Raw genomic sequence first — 19979 nt, 5'->3', positions numbered from 1 at the left:
AAGGCAGATGAATTCTAGAGACAGCTAAGAGGAAGAAAGGACTCTTCCTGGTGGTGGCTGATGCATGATGGATGAAAGAGAAACAGAGGCATCAAGGATGACTTCAGGGTGTCAGGCTTACGGAGCGGATGTTGGTCGTGCTCTTCATTGAGATGCTGGCCGGGGGAGGCAGCGAGCTGCAGGAACCGCAACTCACGGCATGTACCTGTGGCTTCCTACAGGGCATCCTCAAACCCTAACAATGTTTTCTGTGTGCTTCCTCTGCCAGAGAGCCAAGATCAGCCAGGGGACCAAGGCTCCAGAAGAAAAGACGACCAACACCATATCCAAACTTGACAACAATGGAAACAGAGACCGAATGAAACTGACGGATTTTAACTTCCTGATGGTGCTGGGGAAAGGAAGCTTTGGCAAGGTACGGTATGGTGTGGGGGCTGCACCCACTCCAGGACAGGTGACAAGGGAGGCACATTTGCTGTTCATGTGGTGCTACATTCCAACGAGGGAGAGGGTAAAAAGGAAATAAACACAACACTGTAGTTTATAATAAAAACCGTGAAGAAAATGAATAGCGTGCTGTGGGCCACAAACAAATCAAGAGGGGGGGCCCCACTTAGACCGTCTGAGAAAGTGAGCCTTGAAGGATGAGATGCACTAGCTATTCATTCCAAGAGCAGGAATGAATGTTGCCAGCAGTGAGAATAGCAAGTGCAAAGGTCCTGAGGTAGAGAAGGGCCTGGTACCTACTAGGCACCATCAGAAGGTGTTGAGGCCAAATGTCATGAGCAGGGCGAGGTAGTAGGATGTGAGGTTGCAGAGATGGGCAGGGGCCTGATCCTGCAAAGCCTTGTGAGCTGTGATGAAGAGTTTGGATCTTACTCACAGCGCAGTGGGGAGCCATTGAAAGTTTTTAAGCAGAGGAGTGACATGATCTGATGTGCCTTTCAGAAGAGATCCCTTTTGCAGCCAAGAATGGGAACCATTCCTCTCAAACAGCAGTGGAATTGAAGGACGACCCTGGGACTCAAAGAGTGGTTCTGGAAGCTTTTATAGATACTGGGAGACACTGTTTTACTAAAGTCAAGATTGTGTTATAAGTATTCCTGAGTTGCTTAGTGTTGTTTTAAGTCTTTTAATCCCTTTGTGTGCTGCAAACATGTCTAGTATAAATCTCATACCATGAACTCAAGTGTGTGAAAAATACCAATTTCTTCTCCATCTCTGTAGCCTAAGCCCCAAATCTGGGAGTTGTCCTGGAGTTGTTCTTACCCGTGTGAAACATATTCACGAATCCTACAGATCCTTCTCCAAAGCAGGCCACTCATTTACTGACTTCTCTCCCTCTTCAGGCATGATTAAACCCTGTATACCACCTGGACCACCACCCTAATCTAAACCCTGTATCTAATCTAAACCCCGTATACCACCTGGACCACCGCAGAAGTTCCTAGCTGGCCTCCCTGCTTCCACTCTGGTTCCCTGTAATCAATACACTTTCCATTTAGCGGCTTGAGTCATTTTGTCAAAGTTGCATTAGGTCAAGGCACTCCCTATGATTAAAACTCTCCGATGGCTTCCCGTCACATCGGGGTAAATTTCACACTCTGTCCTGGGCTGACATCACTCTTTACAGTCTAATCCCAGTTCTCTGCCTGACAATTTCAATTTCTTGCCCCTGTCACCCATAGTGCTCTGACCACAGCGGTCTTTGGGTTTTTGAAACGCACAAAGCTCCTTCCTCCTTAGAGCTCTTGTGATGCTTTTTCCTTTGTGCTTTGCCTGGCTGGTTCCTTCTTATAATTCCCATTGCAACCTAGACAACACCTCTTCTGAGAAGCCTTCCTGGACCATCTCCTCAGCTGCTCATTCATTCCCGGTTATATTCTTCTCTCTCATAACAATCATCACTAGATGGTATTCCTTTTGTTTATTGGTTCGTCTCTCTTCTAAGACCTAAGCACCTTGAGAAGAGGACCCTCTCTAACCTGTTCACTGCTGTACTTCTAGTGCCTCTGGATTGAGTCCACTCAGGGTTTGGACAGAATGCATGGATTTTCTCTGTCCGTGGATCACAGGGTCATCTGCTGAGATGGAATAAGTGATCTGAATTGTGGCCCAGAGTTTGCAGAGCTTGGGCAAGAAATGAGAATGACAGTAGGAAAATACAGTAAAATTACTGAGAAGCTCTCTGAAGTTGGTAATGAAAGCAGCCATGCCTCTGTGTGATTTTTTGCCAATACTCTGAGCAGCTGGGTGTGGACATAGAGAAGTGCATGGCAGATGTGAGCTAAAGGTGAGATGAGTAGGATCAGTAAGCCATAAGGTTAATAAGGGAGTCGAGGATTCTGAGAAGAGAGTTGTTCACTGCAGATCCAATGGAGACTGCTTTGAGTATGTGCTCAGTAAAAGCATATTGAATAAATGGATAAAAGTGACATCTAGACCAGCTTGGAAAGGAAGTCAGAGGAGGAAGAGGGTCATAACCTGGGTAGGAAAGAAGGAATCTAGAAACCTAGGGATGAAAAAAACAAATGGGTGAGGTCAGAGATTTAAAGTGCTAGAAAGACCAGGGGCATTTAGATTCCAAAGATGAGTGGATTGCCTTGATGATCAGGATGGACGTGACCTAAATGAAGAAGGGGTTCTTATTACATGAGTCTGTTGGGTAGTTTTAAAAAATTACATTATATTTTTAATAAGCAGTGTGTTCATGGGGTTCATAATTAAAATTATATTGAAAGGATAAACACTGAGAAATCTGCTCCCACCCAAGTTCACACCTTTCTGTGTCCCCCTTGTTGCTACTGCCCTCCATAGGCAAACATTTTGTTCATTTCATTTGCTTATTTCTGGGTCCTGTGTGCCAATTTAACACATATAAATATGCATTTTTATTCTTGTCCTTGTTACCACAGGGGTTAGCATCTAGTACACATAGTTCTTCACCTTTATGGTCAGTTAACAATATAGGTTGGAGAGTTTTTAATTGAGAAATGGAAGTGCCAGAAGGCCTTAGAGAAAGGATGAGGGGTGGAGGTGGGGGGTGGAGAAGTAGGAGAATGGGTCATTGGGGAATGGTGAGGAAATGAGAGCGAATAGATCATATGTTTCCATGGAAACTGTTACAATAATTGAGATTTCTATTCCAGGCTGGGGATGTGGCCTCAAACAAATAGCAGATGAGAACAACAGTATGTCATGAGAGCGAGACAGAATAACAAAAGCCTCAATGGTCCTTTAAAACATAGCGTAATCCTTTGCACCACAGTTTCCAATTAATGTAGTTTTTATATTTGAATGCCTACTTTGAGCATTTTGCAGTCTGGTCAGGTGTATAGATCGATCCCCTTAAATAGCATAACACGGCACTCTTCTCTTTCCAAAGATGGAAGAGATTGGTCTTTGGGGTGATATCTTCATACCTCTCCCCCCCACCCAGGTCCACTGTATCAGATCTGGCCTAAGAAAAATGTGCTCTTAGGAGTTGTCATCATTTGTAGGATGCCTAGGGGGTGACACATGCCTTTTGCTAAGACCTGTGGAAAGAAAACAAGACAGAAAACGGGTGTGAAGGCCATTGAGCTCCAAACGAGTAAGCCCTGTTTCAAAAACTCTGAAACGAAGAACAATTTGGAGAGTTTATTTTCCTGAACAAGTGAGAGTATTTACCTGGAAAGGTTATCTTGACTGAGCAGGGCTTCTTGGCACATCTGGCTTACTCAGAGATAGATGCCTTCTAGAACTTTTGTAACAGAGCATTCAAATGTATTATCATTTATTATTTTTTGCTAGTTTTTCTAGTTTTATCCTTCATGCACTCTTTTATTCATTCACTCATTCATTCATTCTTACTGAGGTGTAACTGCCATATAACATTAGTTCCAGGTATATAAAACATGATGATTTGATATTTGTATATATTATGAAATGATCACCACAGTTAAAAGTCTGGTTAACATCTGTTCCCATCCATAGTTATAATTTGTTTTCTTATGATGAGTTTCATTCTCTATTTTTAGTGATCCCTTGAATCTTTGTCTTCAGCTTTACCAATCTCTACACTTTTCAAGAATTTAACCTCTGTGGGTTGTCAGGGGATTACTGGAGATAAAATTATGCTTCAGATATATAAATTGGGCAGCTTTATACTGCCCAGATTATACTGCCCAGATGTGCAGAGCATAAATACAACTCTCCACATTATAAACCTGATTCTAATCCAAAAATGCTGCCACAATAAACATTTAATTAATGTTAGTATTGCCTGCCTTCTGAGACTTCAGATGTGCTTGTGATCTATATGGCCCAAATCCTTTTTAAAAGTTATGCTGAGAAGTTTGAATGGAGACTATTATTCTTTTATATTCCTGACTCTTGCCTATGGAAGGTCCTGTGCTCATGGGGTGAGGAGCAAAGGGAGGCAGGTGTGTGCTGTGGTGGACGTAGATCTAACATAAAGAATCAAATGCAACAACACAAAAGTCGAGGTAAAAGATCTGTCATGGAAAACGGTAGTAGAAAAAATTGAAAATCGTTCAAATGTGCATCAATAACATGAAAGTTAAATGTCTAATGGTATATCCATGATATATTCAGTAGAATGAGGTCTCTCTTATCTCTGTCTGCCTTTCTGTCATCACGGAAAGATGTCTATGACACAATATTAATTAAAACAAAAGCAAATCATAGAGCATTATGATTAATGATATAAAACTTAATATACATAGAATAATTCTTCTCATGTAATATACTCACTATACCTTACTCTCAGTGAACTTTTCTCCCAATATTTTAATTGTGAAGAAGAAATTTTGAATATAGAAAAGTTGAAAGAATTATACAGCAAACATCCATAGTACCCACTACTTAGATTCTATAATTAGCATTTGACTGCTTATGCTTTATCACACTCTATCCATCTATCTTCTTTCTGGCAACCCATTTTTTAAAAGATTTTATTTATTTAAGAGAAAGAGAGAGAGCATGAAGAGGGGGAGGGAGAAGGGGAGAGAGACAAGCAGATCCCCTGCTGAGTGGGAGCCAGGCACAGGGCTCAATCCCAGGACCATGAGATCATAGCCTGAGCTGAAGTCAGATGCTTAACTGACTGAGCTACCCAGGCTCCCCACTGTCAACTCATTTTTAATGCATTTCGAAGCAAGTTGCAGACACTGGTACACTTTACCCCTAAATCCTTGCACATACATATCATTTAACCAGAATTCAATATTTGTTTTTGGTAATTTTTAAGGTAATTTACATACAACAAAATGTACAAAGCAGTGTATTATTCTATGAGTTTTTGAAAAATGCATACTTAAAAATGCACTGGGGTATAAACATTAGTCAAGAAATCACACTAGTAGATGTAATGCATGACTGTGGTAGTTGCTGTGCACTGTGAGAGCCTGTAGGGGTGAGCTTGGCCCTAACTGGAAGTCAGTGAAGACTTCCACAAGAAAGTGGCTCTTGGGCCGTATCTAAAGGATGAGTTAAGTTAACTTCGCAAAGAAAATCAAAATAAAGGGAATAAAGGAATAAAGGGGAAGTCAAAGAAAATCCCAAAAGGTCTCCTCCTGACCCCACCCTTGAGCCAGGTTTGGTTGACCTATGTGATGGCCAGGGCACCTAAGCTCCTTTAATAGTAAGGGTAGATCACCTGCCATAACCAGGAGACCCCCCAGATGTACACTGGCTCTGACACAATGGAAGCTTAATTTTCATTCATGTAGTAGTCTGAGATGGGTGTTCCTGACCTCCCTCACTCTCTCCATATGCTGGTTTAAGGGACCCAGATTCCTTCCATCTTGTATGACTCCATTAATCTCTACTGCCTTGTTTTTGTCTGCATTCAGAGGGTGGACGGGGAGAAGTATGGAGGAGGTACAAGCTGCTTCTTAAAAGTCTTGCTTTGGAAAAGTGACACCCATCACTTCTGCCTACACTCTATTAGAGAGAATTTAGTCACATGGCCATGCCTCCATGCAAGGGAAGCTGGGAGAACAATTTTGGTGGAAAGCTAGTGGCATCAACCATACTCCCTACTTTTCAGTTCTGGATGGCATTTGCTTGGAAACACCAAAGACCTCCTGACTTTTGCCCTCAGAACTCCCAGTTGATCATGATCCATAAACAGAAAACTTCAAGCTCATCTTCTAGCTGACATTTCCTTGTGTTCAAATCATGGAACATGCCAGGTGTTAGTGCTGCTTTTCCTGAAGCACAGCATAAGCCAGGAATAAATCAAGTAGGAAGAAGTCAGCAGCTTATGGGATTAAAAGGAAAAAGTGGAAAGTCCTTAGAAACTGGGTGCCCAGGTATAACATTCATGTCTTCAAAAAGTCCCATCCAGGTCTGCTGCTCTGTATGCATCCAAGAAGGTTTAAAATCAAAACCTGAGAGGTGAGACACCATTCAGCCTCCTCTCTAAGGGCTTTACTTTCCTAGAATAATGGTGACATCAGTGCCTGAGTGTCACTAAGGTTACTTGAGGGTTAGGAAGCAGCCCCTTCCAAGTACCCCTAGAGACTTTGAACACACATGTCTCTGTCCACGGTGCTGATGTCAATTCCTGTAGCTCAAAATTCAGACTGTACAACAGGATTGACTATAGCCATGACCATGTTTCCCAAATATTTATTTGTTCGTGCATTTGTTTATTTTTCCCCATATACATAGCTCCTTATTTTCTTAAATGTTTTTCTTAAAATGGTTTTAGCTAATTTCCTTCTCTTCTCTTAGCATTGCCCTAAAAAAGAATATATAAATTCATAGGCTTGATCTACCACTCATATAGTTATTTTAACATGTTCTAGGAGAATTTACTAAAAGAGAAATACCTTTGTCCTTGTATTGCTAATGGAACAAGTGCCACATTTTGAGAAAAATCGTTCCTAAAGATCTTATGTTATACAAGAATTTGGCACTTCAATTACTATTGTTATTTTTAAGAACATGAGGTCTTTTGCTTTATTTTTCTGTGCATATCTGGAAGGTACAGAAAGTATCTGATCTTTCCTGTCCTCTGTATTATTTCCTCCTGATGAGAAGTATGCTTGACATTTCCTGTATCCTTAAAAATCTTCCCTGGGGTCTTGACCTCCCTTCTCTGTCCTGTCCTCATTGAATATATCCAGAGACTGAAACTACCCTTTTGGGATTTGCGGCCTCCACTTCCTCCCCACCAACCCACACCATATCATTTTGCACTATGACTTTTACCCTCAGCAAATTCTGGAATACTGGTCTCTCAATTTTTATAAGTGATCTCCTTACTCCTTACTCTTTCCTCTCTGGATCTGAGTGCAAGGTATGGTGGCTGCTTATAGACAGCAGAGGGCAGACATGAGGGAAAGGAACTGGGGCTGAGATTGGAACCCACACCCCACCCCAAGGAGAAGTCATCACTTTTATAAACTGCTCACCAACAGATGTAATTAAGGATTTGTTCATTCAAGCAAGTATTTATTGAGCATCTGCTATGTGCCAAGCAACTCTTCTAGGTGTAGAGGAAATGGCTGTGAACATACAGACAAAAGTATCTGCCTTCATGGAACATATGTTCTATGGTGGTAGTGATGATGGTGATGATGCCCCCTAACATTGGAGTCCTTGCTATACACCAGACTCTGTTGTAAGAGCTTATATATATTGTCTCACACTTACACTATAATGTAGCTGCTGTTATCCCCATTTTACAGATGAGGAAATGAAAGACTGGAAGTTAAAATAACTTGCTAAAGTCACACAGCTAGTCAAGACAGATTGGGTTTGGTTTAGATACCCGTGATCTCGATTGCTTGATACTTAACACCTGCATTCCTAGCGCCAACAGTGGTCACCACACCACATCATAGACGTATTCTAGGAAGTTAACGGTTTTCCCTCTTATTTTCTCATTTCCCCCCTCTCTTCTTTTTCCCCCCCTCTCTGAGTATAAGCAGAGTTTACATACCTTGGTTTTATTCTGAGCCTCTGCCATTGGACAAAGTGCATGCCCACAGTGATGGAGGGCTCCAGATTGCCTGCTCTCCCCCATCACTATGCCTGTCAGTCACCTATCTGTGTGCAGATGCTCTTGGGACCTGTGAGCCATCACAGGGATTCCTGAGAAGGCTCATGCAATGGACTCCCCCTTCCAGCCCTGCCCCCCTACTCTGTGGACCTTGGCTGGTGGGATCCTCCAAGCCTGGGGAGGCATCTCTAATGTGTGCAGAAATTCCTTAGCTGGTTCTTTTTCAGCTCTTGACCTCCATTTCTTCTAACCTGCACCCACTCTTCCACCCCTCCTCCATCTGCAATTCCACACACCCCTTCCCCGTTGTCTCTAACTTTGAGCTCATACGAATTGCCTGGGACCATGCCTTGGATTTATAGGCATTACATCATATGAATTCTCATCTCAACCCAGCATGGCAGCTACTGACATTAACCCTATCATACTTACGTGGAAATTGTAAGTCACAGAGGTTGAATAGCCTCCCCAAGACAACACAGTGGGAAGGAGGTTGGACCAGGATTTGAAAGTAGGTTTTGTGATTCCTGTTGCATCTTTCCATCTCAAACAGCATTTGTCCCTGCCTTGTGGTCCACTCATCTCCACCAAATGCTAGTCTTGTCTTTTTTGAAACAGCAATTTTAAAACTGCTACAGAGCTCCTTAATGACATATGTGGGTCCCTCCTTCTGCTGTGGAAAAAGAGCGTTTGAAAAGGGTATCTTATGTGACTACATTGGCATAAGGGCAAACATATTCATATAATACGTTAAAGCATTTTCTTCAGCCTAAAAGCCCACTTTTTTTTTCTTGTGGTTTTAAAAGACCTTAAAATGCTTTCATGAGCGCCTAAAAAGATTATGCCCCACCCCTCCCCGGCACCATGCCTCCTGTGCCTGCTAAAGTGGGTGCCGGTTGGCAGCACCAGCACCCGAGCCGTACATCCTCAGCAACCTCCATGGCTTGTCTCCCTGAAAGCCACCAGCGTGCTTAAGTAGTATGAGCTTTGGTTTGTGCACAAGAGAGCAATCCAGAGCTCCAAGCCCCAGACTACAGCATCTTCTGCTGGAACCAAGCGCAGCCCTGAGTTAAGACAGGAAGAAATTGCCTGAGGAAATTAAAAAGCAGTTTAGTTCAAACCCGTAACAAAGGCATTTCCTAAATCTTGGAGCTCCTGATGTGGGAGTCTCTCCTAATTTTAATCTCATTAGTGGTATGGAGTCACACGCACACATACATTAGACGTGGTTATATAATCCTACAGACAAAAGCACTTTCCTTTCCTTGAACCTGCTTTGCTATCTTCTTGCACCATATGGTGAGCTCCTTTATCATATGGTTCACAGGCAGCTCAAAGTCTTTGCTACCTGTTCCCTTAATCCTCTTCCAGAGAACCTTTTGACATTTGCTGTCTGATCTTGGATTCCTGCCTTCTCTTTGGTTCTCTCCCAATGGTGGCACCTTCCTCCCAGCCCCCCCAGTCTTTCATATGCAATTCTGATTGCAGCTGCGGTATTTTTGCCAACTCATCTTCCCGGATCTTGGTGAGGCCCTTCTACCTTCCTGATTTTTCCATGTCTCTCCTCTGTGCAATGACTTGCTGCTCTTCTACAGTCCCTACATTTACTCCTCAGAAGAGAGCCCATTACAGAACAAGACATTTTAGAAGGGTCCATTTTCCCCAACAAAATTAATGATGTCAGGAGAATGAAGTCTCTGGAATTCAAGTTTTATAAGCCTCTGCCCTGCTGTAAGCAGATTGTAAAGCCAGAGTGAGCAAAGGGGGTACTTATTAGAAAGATGTGGTGTGTTTCTGTGTATCTCATCAACACCCAAAGGCAGGACTGCAGCCAAAACAAGGAAGCTTCCTGGAGCCCAAAACCATGGCCTTCATCTTGGGAGCCCCCAGTCTCCCATCCCTGTTTCTTGCTAATATCTCTCTCTGTGGATATGCCTTATATCACTCCTCAATTCTCAATGCCTCGTTCCCAAGTCTAGACTCTCCTAGAAATTTAAGAGAAGCTGATAGTATAGTATAGTATAGTATAGTATAGTATAGTATAGTATATAGTATAGCTCAGAGAGCCCTATGATCCATTCGATTAGCTGTAGCCACGGGGAGGGGTGGCTTTTCCAGCTGTCTGTCAGGAAGCACAATAGGAACAGACTCTCAAAAGCAGAGGTGGTATGGGCAGTTTCTCTAAGAGAAGGAAGGAAATAGCTGGCCTGTTGGGTACACAGGCCAAAGTGGGAGTTTCTTTTAAGTCTGCATATTCTTGAACATGTTGCCTGACTCTTTGGGAAAAATAATACAAAGTTAAATCAACCCCTGCTGTTGAAAGACCAGCTAGAGCCTATTAACATGGAAACTCTGTCTCAGGTAATAATTCATGGCCACCGGTCCAATTACCGTGCTGTCACGGTTCCTGCCATCCGCCCATATCCATCTAGACCGCATCTTTATGCGCTCTTTCAGAAATTCACAGTCCTGTTAAGATGAATCCCTGGTTTCTAACAGTATAACCCATAATTTTTTCTGCAGCAAACATAATAGCAGAAACCTGTAGGTTATAATTACGCAACACCCATGGTAAAAATTGTAGATACATGAATATGGGTAGTTAGTAGGATTAAGTGTAGTTTGTTTCCATCCCCCCACAACCTGTCCAATTCCACATTATGTACTGACCTCATCAAAACCACTGCAGAGATTGATAATATAGTTTGTACATGGAGAATTTCTCTAAATGCCTTGCTCATTGAAACTTCACAATGATCTTCCAGGGTGGGTGCTGTTGTTAGATCCATTTTACAGGTGAGAAAGTAGAGGTGACACAGACAAGGAACTTGCAGATTCATGCAGGCAGTGTGGATGCAGGCTCAAACCCAAGGAGTCTGGCTCCTGAATGCATAACCATTAAGCCACAAGGCAACCTGTACTCAAAGTGCTCCATTCCTGCTTTGGAGAAACCCCGTTCTCTGTTAGCCTGTAACACCACCAGCAACGGCAGGCTTGTGCACACAGGGCAGATCAGATTATAGAGAAACAGGCTTCCTTTGTGCAACCTAATTGTTCAAATCAATGACAGAGCCTTAAGGGTTTTGCTGCATTTTCTTTTGCTAAAAGGCATCAATTATTGGTTTGTTTTCCCCAGGAACCATCTGAAGAAACAGTCAAATTAAATCTGCTTTTATTTTAACCATCTAGCTTTGTCAAATATAACATATGATTCAAAGACAATTGACTGAGCGTATATGTCACGAACATTGATTTTTGGCTCAAAAGAACCCTACAATAACTAGAGTTGATACCTATCAATTATCATTACCGATTCTATGATATCAGTAATTAGAAGCAATACAGCCCAGGGTTTGGAAATTTTTGCATTTCTTATTACAACCCAATCAAACAATTAAAATAAATTTTTTAAAATTAAATCCAACTAAACATCTTCATTGAAAATACAGGAGCTAGGCATTTCAGGCTTCAGTTTCTTATACCCCACTCCTCCCCCTCCCCAGCAGTGGCTATGAGTCACTCCTTCCTCGGCGGCGGCGTAGTGACATTTGCTTAACAATAGCAAGCCCTGAGCTGACTAGGCTAAGAGGACCTCCATTCTAAACTTCCTTTCACACTTCCTTCGGCTCTCTCTGCTAGTGGGCTGTAGTTCAACTTGATTAAATCTGAGATGCCACATGGCATTATTTTAAAAGGTTTAAATCTCAACACCTGTTAACCGGACCTCTGATCTGAAATTCCAGCTAATCTCCCCCATTATCAGCAGCCCCCTCCCACTAGAGTGGTGCCTTCATTACAGTTGAAGAGCCTGGGATGACACGTCATTATCACCCAAAGCCCACACTTTACATTAGGATTCACCCTTGGTGTTGTACATTCTGTGGGTTTGGACAAATGTATAATGACATGAATCCACCATTATAGTATCATACAGAATAGTTTCACTGCCCTAAAAATCCTCTGAGATCCGCCTATTCATCCCTCCCGCCCCCCTACCCCCTAGCAACCACTGATCTTTTTACTGTCTCCATGGTTTTGCCTTTTCCAGAATGTCATATAGTTGGAATCATACATATGTAACCATATAAAGAGATTTTATTTTAAATACGGAAAGTCTTACATAATAAATCATGAAATAACCAAGTTGTATCATCTAAGTTGGTCTGCACACTGAGCATCTCTGCTCTGATATTTTTTTGTCTGGCCAGTTTGAAGATTGTACCCACCAAGTCCTACCCAGATCCACACTATTAACTCCCAATTAACATCTTTTCCCCACTGTATCAGTTTTCAATTTTTCCTGAAGTACTTCTTCAATTAGCAAGTCTCCCCAGTTGCCAGAAATCATTTCTAGACTGTTAACTTCCAGTTTGCTGCTAGAGGCAAAGACATTTGATTCCCCCAAACCACATGACTTCATATTCGATTATGGTGACCACCATCAAAAATAAAACTTAAAACACACGTCTGGGCAGACACATGTGCACTTGGGAAATTTGATCCAAAGTTTGAATGATAAGAGTACACTTTGGAGAGTCAAAATCGGGGCCTTCAAGATAACCTAGAGCATGTGAGGACATCTTCGCATCTGGTGAAAGTTGCACATTGGGAAAGCCCCCAAAGGCTCACAGCTCATCAGCTGTGGTGAGCACAGTGCCTTCAGTTCTTTCTGTTGGATAAGCTTTTGCAGGCCTTATGCCATCGAGTCATAGTTGTGGCCCCATGGATTCATGGACTCTTTTCGACGTTTTACCCTCACATCCAGCATGCTACAAGATTTCTGGGTTAAGGTGGATCCGCCCTCCCTTCCAGGCCACAGTTACCAAGGGTTGAGTCCCTTGAGCCACCTCTTTATTCCTGGCCCCCTCCGAGGGAGGGCTTTGGCAGGTCTGCAGCCCAAACAGTGTGGGAGAGCTTAGTAACTAGGTATATCATCCCTCCCCCATTTGGAATTTTAGAAGGTGTCAGATGGTCTGCTGATTCCACAGGGAAGCCCTGTCTGCACTGAGCATGCAGCTCACCGAGGCAAGGTCCTCTAACCTCTGGCCGAAGAGGGCTAAGACTGTGAGACCTTGCTTTTATTCCCAACTTCGCATAGCATCTCCTGGGAAATAGATCTTGCAGAAATCTTGGTCTATTGCTTTGGCTCACTTTTAGCCTTTCTGTTTGTGTCTTCTGAAGAAGGTGAGAGTGAGCCACCATATGTACCCACAGAGGGCGTTGGAACATCCATCCCTTTTATGCTCCCTGACTCTGCTTTCCCCTTAGCTGTGTGGCTTGTTGTGTGCGGAGCCTGAGTTTTACCTGCATTCTCTCACTTGCTCTCACAATAGCCCTGTGAGGGAGGAGCTGTCATTATGCCCCTTATATGGCTAAGGGAACTGAGACTCAGCGAGGTTGGGTAATTTGCCCACCATCACACAGCAAGCGCATGACACAGTCAGGCTTTGAATTCATGATTACAGAGCTGAACCTGTACCACTGTGATTTTACAATTCTAATTAGATGCAAACTTCTAGCTCTTCAGACTGCTGGTATCACAATCTCATTCTTACCTCTAAGAGCTTGTCAGGATTCCTGTCATGTTGTAAAGATGAGGATGCTGAAGCTACCCTTCATTTCGTAACTCAGATGCACCCAGATTTCTCTCCAAATCCTACTCCTGAGTGGGTGAACACCCTTTGAAGAGCGGAGGGACAGCGTTTGCCCAGTGCTCTAGCCCCTGATTACACCACCGTCCCAGTGGCCTGCCAAGTCACCACCATGTCCTCCCCAGGGCAGATCAGGCCTGGCACAAGAAGGCCCCCAGTATTTAAAAGATTCTGATTTAATTGGTCTGGAGTGTGGCCCAGGCATCAGCTTCTAAAAGCTCGGCAGGGAATTCTAATCTGTGGCCCGCAGAAACAAGAGCTTAGTGCAAGCACACAAGGCGAATCCTAGCAAAGGATGGGGAAGGGAGGCATAGTATCTGCCTTAAAATTTAGAGCTGGGCTGATCCAAAATACCCTCTGCTGGCCTCTAGAGGGCTGGGTGCAACCCACAGGAGACAGGAACCCACAAAAAGATGGAGCCCTAAAATAAAGGAGGAAGCATGCCTTGAAGCAGACCAGCACCCAATGCCTGCCTCCAGCCTTGTGCACAAGCCCGTTCCCTCATGGGGTGGGCATGGAGGGGAGTCCGGGGGTCTGCAGTGGGCCTGATCTAGCTCTAGCTTGCTTCTCTCTCCCTGTCCCACTCCGACCTCAGCTCAAGCACCCTACTGATCCTCTTCTACCAGATTGGATTTGGGGGAGCCCAAATTTCTCTCTCTCTCTCTGTCTTTTCATTGTACCATATGAGTTCAAGTTAGATTCTTTTCCCAATCCCAACATGTTAGCTGAGCTTGCAGGTTCTGACAATGCTAGATGCTTGATTTCTCTTCCTCCTCCTCCTCCTCCTCCTCCTCCTCCTCCTCCCCCTCCCCCTCCTCCTCCTCCTCCTCTACCGCTCCTGCGGTAGGGATGTTGTTAAGAACATCATTCACTATAGCACTACATGTTTAAGATTCATGCAAGACATTTCTTTCAAACCTAAGTTCTAGGGGAAGCTTATTTTTCTCTTCAAAAAATGATTTCCCTTAAAGTAAATATGAACTTTTGTTATGTTTCATGTGTCTCTGGTTTCTTTGGCTTCCAGGAAGCTGAGGGAGGAAGAAAGAGAGAGAGAGAATACACACACATACACACACACTTACTGTATGGTGTATAATCATTTTTAACCACCTTTATTGAAGTATAATTTACATAACATAAAATCCACTTGTTTATGTTATATAATCTCAATGCTACCTCAAGATCTTTGTGAAATATGGGTTGGAAATAGCCATATACAAACTAAACAATGCTGAGACCTAAGTCACTGGAGATATCTAGTGACCCAGATCCAGGGCTTTTTTTAAAGCTCCTTTCCCCCCACACAGGCTTTTTCACTCGTTTATCCAACAAATATTCCTTGAGTGTCTACTATGTGCTAGATGTTGGGAATACAGCAGTGAAGAAGTCAAACAAAAGAGCTGCTCCCATAGAACTGACATCTCGGGAGGGAGAAAGGTAAAGAGATATTGCTTATAATGTCAGGTGTGGTGAGGGCTATGAAAGCAAAACAAAGTAGAAGAAGGAGATGGAGGTGACAAACAGGGCTGTAATTTAGAGGAGGTGGTCAGGGAGGACCTCTGCAAGGAGATGAGGGAGCAAACTTGGGCATATCTGGGGGGAGAGTCCTAAGTGCGGTGGGAAGAGAGGAAGATCCTAGAAAGGTGGAGTGAACATGGACTCACTTGAGGTTTTTTTTTTAAGCTTTTATTTATTTATTCATGACAGCAGAGAGAGAGAGAGAGAGAGGCAGAGACACAGGCAGAGAGAGAAGCAGGCTCCATGCAGGGAGCCTGATGTAGGATTCGATCCCGGGTTTCCAGGATCACACCTCGGGACCGAAAGTGAAGCCAAACCACTGAGCCACCCGGGATGCCCTCACTTGAGTTTTAAAGCTTTGTTGGGGAATGTGGAGAAGAGTGCACTTGTTGATTGGGTACACGTAGTGAGGAGGCAAGGAATAATTAAAAGACAATTGCAAGAGACCAGGCTCAGAATCATGGTGGCTTCGATCAGGAAGGAGGTTGGATAGGGCATACATTTTGAATGAAGAGTTGACAAAACTTGTTGATGCATTGAGTGAGGGATGTAACTGAGAGGCTCAGTTTGCCTTTGGACTTTTGGCAGGTGTCCATTGAGGCTGGGAGAATGGGGAGCAGGGTCTCTGGTCCCTAACTCTGCCTACCCTCCGCACACGGACCCAGAGTTCCCACAGGGCAAGTCTCTTAGCCAGTTAAGAACTGGACATTGGTGCTGGTGGACACAGATTACAACCAGGCCCCCGCCCCAGATCATTCTCCGAAAAGGTGAAGTTGATGATAACTATTGTAGTGGGTAGAATTGTCTTCCCCCAGAATATATGTTCAAGTCCTAACTGCAGTCCCTGTGAATGTGACCATTTTTGGACATAGGGCCTTTGCAGGTGTAATCGAGTTCCATTACCGTGAGCCCTCATTCAGTGACCGGTATCCTTAAAGGAGAACAAATCTGGACATAGACAAAGGGGCATGAGAAGGAATGCCACATGAAAACAGACAGATTTGGCGGAGGGGGGCGGGGGTTGGGGAGGACACATGTGTAAGCCAAGAATTATTGGCAACCACTGGATGCTAGGATAGAGGCAGGAGCAGATTCTCCGGGAGATCCTAGAAGGAAGCTTCTAGAAGGAAGCATCTCTGCCAATACCTTGGTTTTAGACTTCTGGCCTCCAGAACCATGAGAAAATAAAATCTTGTTGTGTTAAGCCTGCCGGTTTCTGGTTCTTTGATACGGCAGCCCCAGGAAACTAGGATAGTCACCAGGTATTAAGCGCTCGTCCTTTGCCCAGCATGGTGCTGAGTTAAAGTGTACACTTTGCTCACTTTATCCCACAAAGATCCCCCACTTCCACCAAAAGCTAAGTGTTGTTGTTGTCCCTATGTTACCAGAGGAGGAAGAGTTCAGTGAATTCCTCAGGGTCAGGCGACTAGTGTGTAGTGGCACCCCAACAGCTTCCAGGTCCTCTGACTCTAAACTCCTTGCCCTGGACGCCTGGGTGGCTCAGTCGGTTAAGCATCTGTCTTCGGCTCAGCTCATGATCCCGGGATCCTGAGATTGAGTCGTGCGAGCAGGGGGGGATCTGCTTCTCTCTCTGACCCTCACCCCACTCCTCTCTCTCTCTCTCAATTTTTCCCTCAAATAAATAAATAAAATCTTTAAAGAAAAAATAAATAAATAAGCTCTGTGCCCTAACCATTATGCAACAGTGTCCCATGGCCACGGGGACAGCCTCCAGGCACATTCTGCCATTTGGATTCACCGGTAAAGTTCAGTGCAACAAACTTTCCAGCCAGGAGTCCCTGGGCTACTTTCCCACATTTTCTCTGCTGCCACTGGAGCGTTGTTATTTATCACATCTCTCCCAGAAGATTCTTGGGTAACAGATGTGGCTTGGAGCTTGATAAGAGCGTCACTTCAACACATCCTTTCAATCTGTTTGGAATCCTCACCCTGGAGATGGAGGGACAGCTGAACAAACAGCCCACGCCCTCTCTGTTGGTATTAACCGAAGTGGAAATTCCAGAAACTTCATGAGACAATTAATGAAAAGCAAACGCTCGTTTGCACTTAAAGGAACATTTTAGAACATGACGGAACTTTACTGGTCACCCAACCCTGAGATCATGACCTGAGACGAAATCAAGAGTTGGACACTTAACTGACTGAACCACCCAGAAGCCCCTGCTATGGCAAACTATTTAAATTATTTATTAAATTACTATTGCCAAAAACTGCTTCATGCTCAGAAGTGAGGCCATGCCTGTCCTGTTTGCAGGCACATGCCTAACATTGTACCTGGCACAGAATCCCCGAACATTGTGCCTGGCACAGAATCCCTGAAAAAGATAGTGCATGGATGAACTGGAATCAGGGCTGTGGCACCAATTCACACCAAGCCCCTCTTGCAGAGTAAATGAATAGTTTGTTAGTGGTTGTATAAGAAATGGAAAAAGGAAATGACCCTTCTGTCTGTGCCCACAGGTTAGCCTGTAAGGTCCCAAGCCTCAGCAGGTGGGGTGGGTAGGAAAGAGAAGAGCAGGGCTGGGATCTGGAGCCAAATTTGAAACACTCTGGCAGTAGTAATTTAATAAATAATTTAAATAACTTCCGATAGCAGGGGCCCCTGAATGGCTCAGTCAGTTAAGTGTCCGACTCTTGATTTCGGCTCAGGTCATGATATCAAGGTTATGAGATAGAGCCTTATGTTGGGGTCTGTACTGACGGTGGAGCATGCTTAAGATTCTTTCCATCCCTCCCTCTCTCTCCTAAAAAATAAAAATAAAAAATAAAAAAAATTACCATAGCAGAGCACTGGGACTTGAGGTCCAGAGAATCAGATAGAATATGGTGAAGAGTGTGGGTTTTGGAAATGGGTGACATAGGAAGTTTCACCTCCTGGTAAAGTGACTTTGGACAAGTGACCACGCTTCCTAAGCCCTTGTCTGTGATGTGTGGATAGTAGAAGTACCCACTACACATTCATGTGAAAATTAAATGGGATCCCGAGCAGTGTAAGTAAGAAGAAGGAATGATTATCATTACCAGCCACAAACGACCCACCCATTCCCGGGCTGGCCCTCCCTCCAGCATCACCTTTATTCTTCTGGCACAAACCCTATGCCATCCCCTCTGATCACCACCTCTTGTTTAGCTGGTCTCCTCAGATGGTACCAGTGCTGCTCTGTTTGCTGGATCTCTCTGATTCTGCTAGAGACAATTGTTTGCTGTTGTCTCAGACAGTTGGGGATTAGAATCTAGAATCTGAGTTCTAGAGCTCAAGTGCTCACTTCCTGCAGTAATTCTAGGCCAAGGTTTGTGGATTCAGATAGTTTAATCCTAAAGGAACATAGTTCTCTTCCCTCCGCCTGGAATATGCCTCCTGGAATATGTCGGGCTAGTAGTGTTGATCTTTGAGGTCTTGCTTAGCCATCACTTCCCCAGAGCATCTTTCACTGACCCACAAGATCAGTTAGGTCCTCCACTTAAACACTCACGGAGCACCATGCACTTCTCTTGCTGGTGTCTAATCATAGCTGAATTTGGTAATTACTTGTGCAGAGGGGCAGGCTTTGTGAGCTTGTCACTCTGCATCCCAAGTGCCCATCTCCGTGCCTGGCACATCCTAGACATGTAATGTTTACTGAATGAATGGATGAATTGGCCAGCCTTCCAAGTCCTGGATAAGACTGGGAAAGATGACACATTTGGAAGACAGAATGAATTCCATCTCTGTTGCTTCTCTTAATTGAAGCCTTTAAAAAAAAATTGATTGAGAAAGAGCATGCACAACCAAACCCCAGGATTATTAAACAAGCCAAGATAACAGGGGCCACACTGGCAACACTGGTTGTGTTAATGCACTTGGGTGAATATCTTCAGTCATCTATTGCTGCATGAGAAATCATCCCCCAAACTCAGAAGTTTATAACGTCACCAACTGTATATTATCTCTCATGGTTTCTGTGGGCGAGGGATTGGGAATTGGAAATGCTGGATGGTTGGTTGGCTGTGGTTTGGGGTCTCTCTTGCGGTTGCTGGAGCTGGGACAGCTGAGGCTGGAGCACCTGTGGCTGGTTGGCATGTAGTCCCAGGGCTATTCCACGTGGTCCCATTCCTTGGCCTCACCAGCATGGTGGAGCCAGGGCTCCAAAGGCAGGTGTCCCAAGAGAAACCGAGAAGCTACGACCTCAGAGACATGGGGGGCTACTTCTACTATAATCTGTTCATTGAGGCAGTTGCAAAGACCTGCCCAGGTTCAAGGTGAGAGGGCATAGACTCTGCCTCTTGACTGAGGAGTATCAAATCTTTATAAGCACCACATGCCATGAGGGAAAACGCTCTCAAAAAGGCCTCCAAGAGGGGCCAGAGAGGCTCTTACTGAAAAGGAAAGCTTGATGAGAATATTATGAAACAAAGAGAAGTTTCATTCTTACCCCCATTAATGACTGCTGAGAAGGTGTTAGGAAAATCAAGACAGAAAGAGTCCATTTTACCTATGGATACCTCCTAAACACCATATTAAATGAATGGATTTTGATTGTACCTCGGTGTTCCACAGATCAACAGATTTAGCGACTAGAATCACAAGGAGGAGAGACACTAATTAAAATACCAGGCCACAGTGCAGAGCTTCTGGTGTTTGGGAGCTCTATCATAAACAAGTACTCTTAAGGGATCTAGTAGGAGCAAGAGGCACCATCCTTATCGAGAATGGAACCTGCCTTGTTTTCGGTTGTGTACTGACCTGCTGCTATTTGGCTACCTGACATTTTAATTTTATTTTTTAAAAAATTTTA

At 44.0% G+C, this 19979-nt stretch overlaps 1 protein-coding gene across 2 annotated transcripts in view; it reads left to right on the top strand.

Moving 5' to 3' along the window:
- PRKCB (protein kinase C beta) overlaps positions 1–19979 on the top strand; it is a 325066-nt gene that overhangs the window by 236953 nt on the left and 68134 nt on the right. For both annotated transcript variants that reach the window (XM_025416163.3, XM_025416162.3), the window contains exon 9: positions 269–415. In XM_025416163.3, coding sequence (XP_025271948.1) covers positions 269–415 — 147 coding nt within the window. The remainder of the gene's footprint in view (positions 1–268; positions 416–19979) is intronic.

Source organism: Canis lupus, chromosome 6 (assembly GCF_003254725.2).
Source record: "Canis lupus dingo isolate Sandy chromosome 6, ASM325472v2, whole genome shotgun sequence".
Classification (NCBI taxonomy): Eukaryota; Metazoa; Chordata; class Mammalia; order Carnivora; family Canidae; genus Canis; species Canis lupus.
This window is presented reverse-complemented; position numbering and strand designations above follow the sequence as displayed.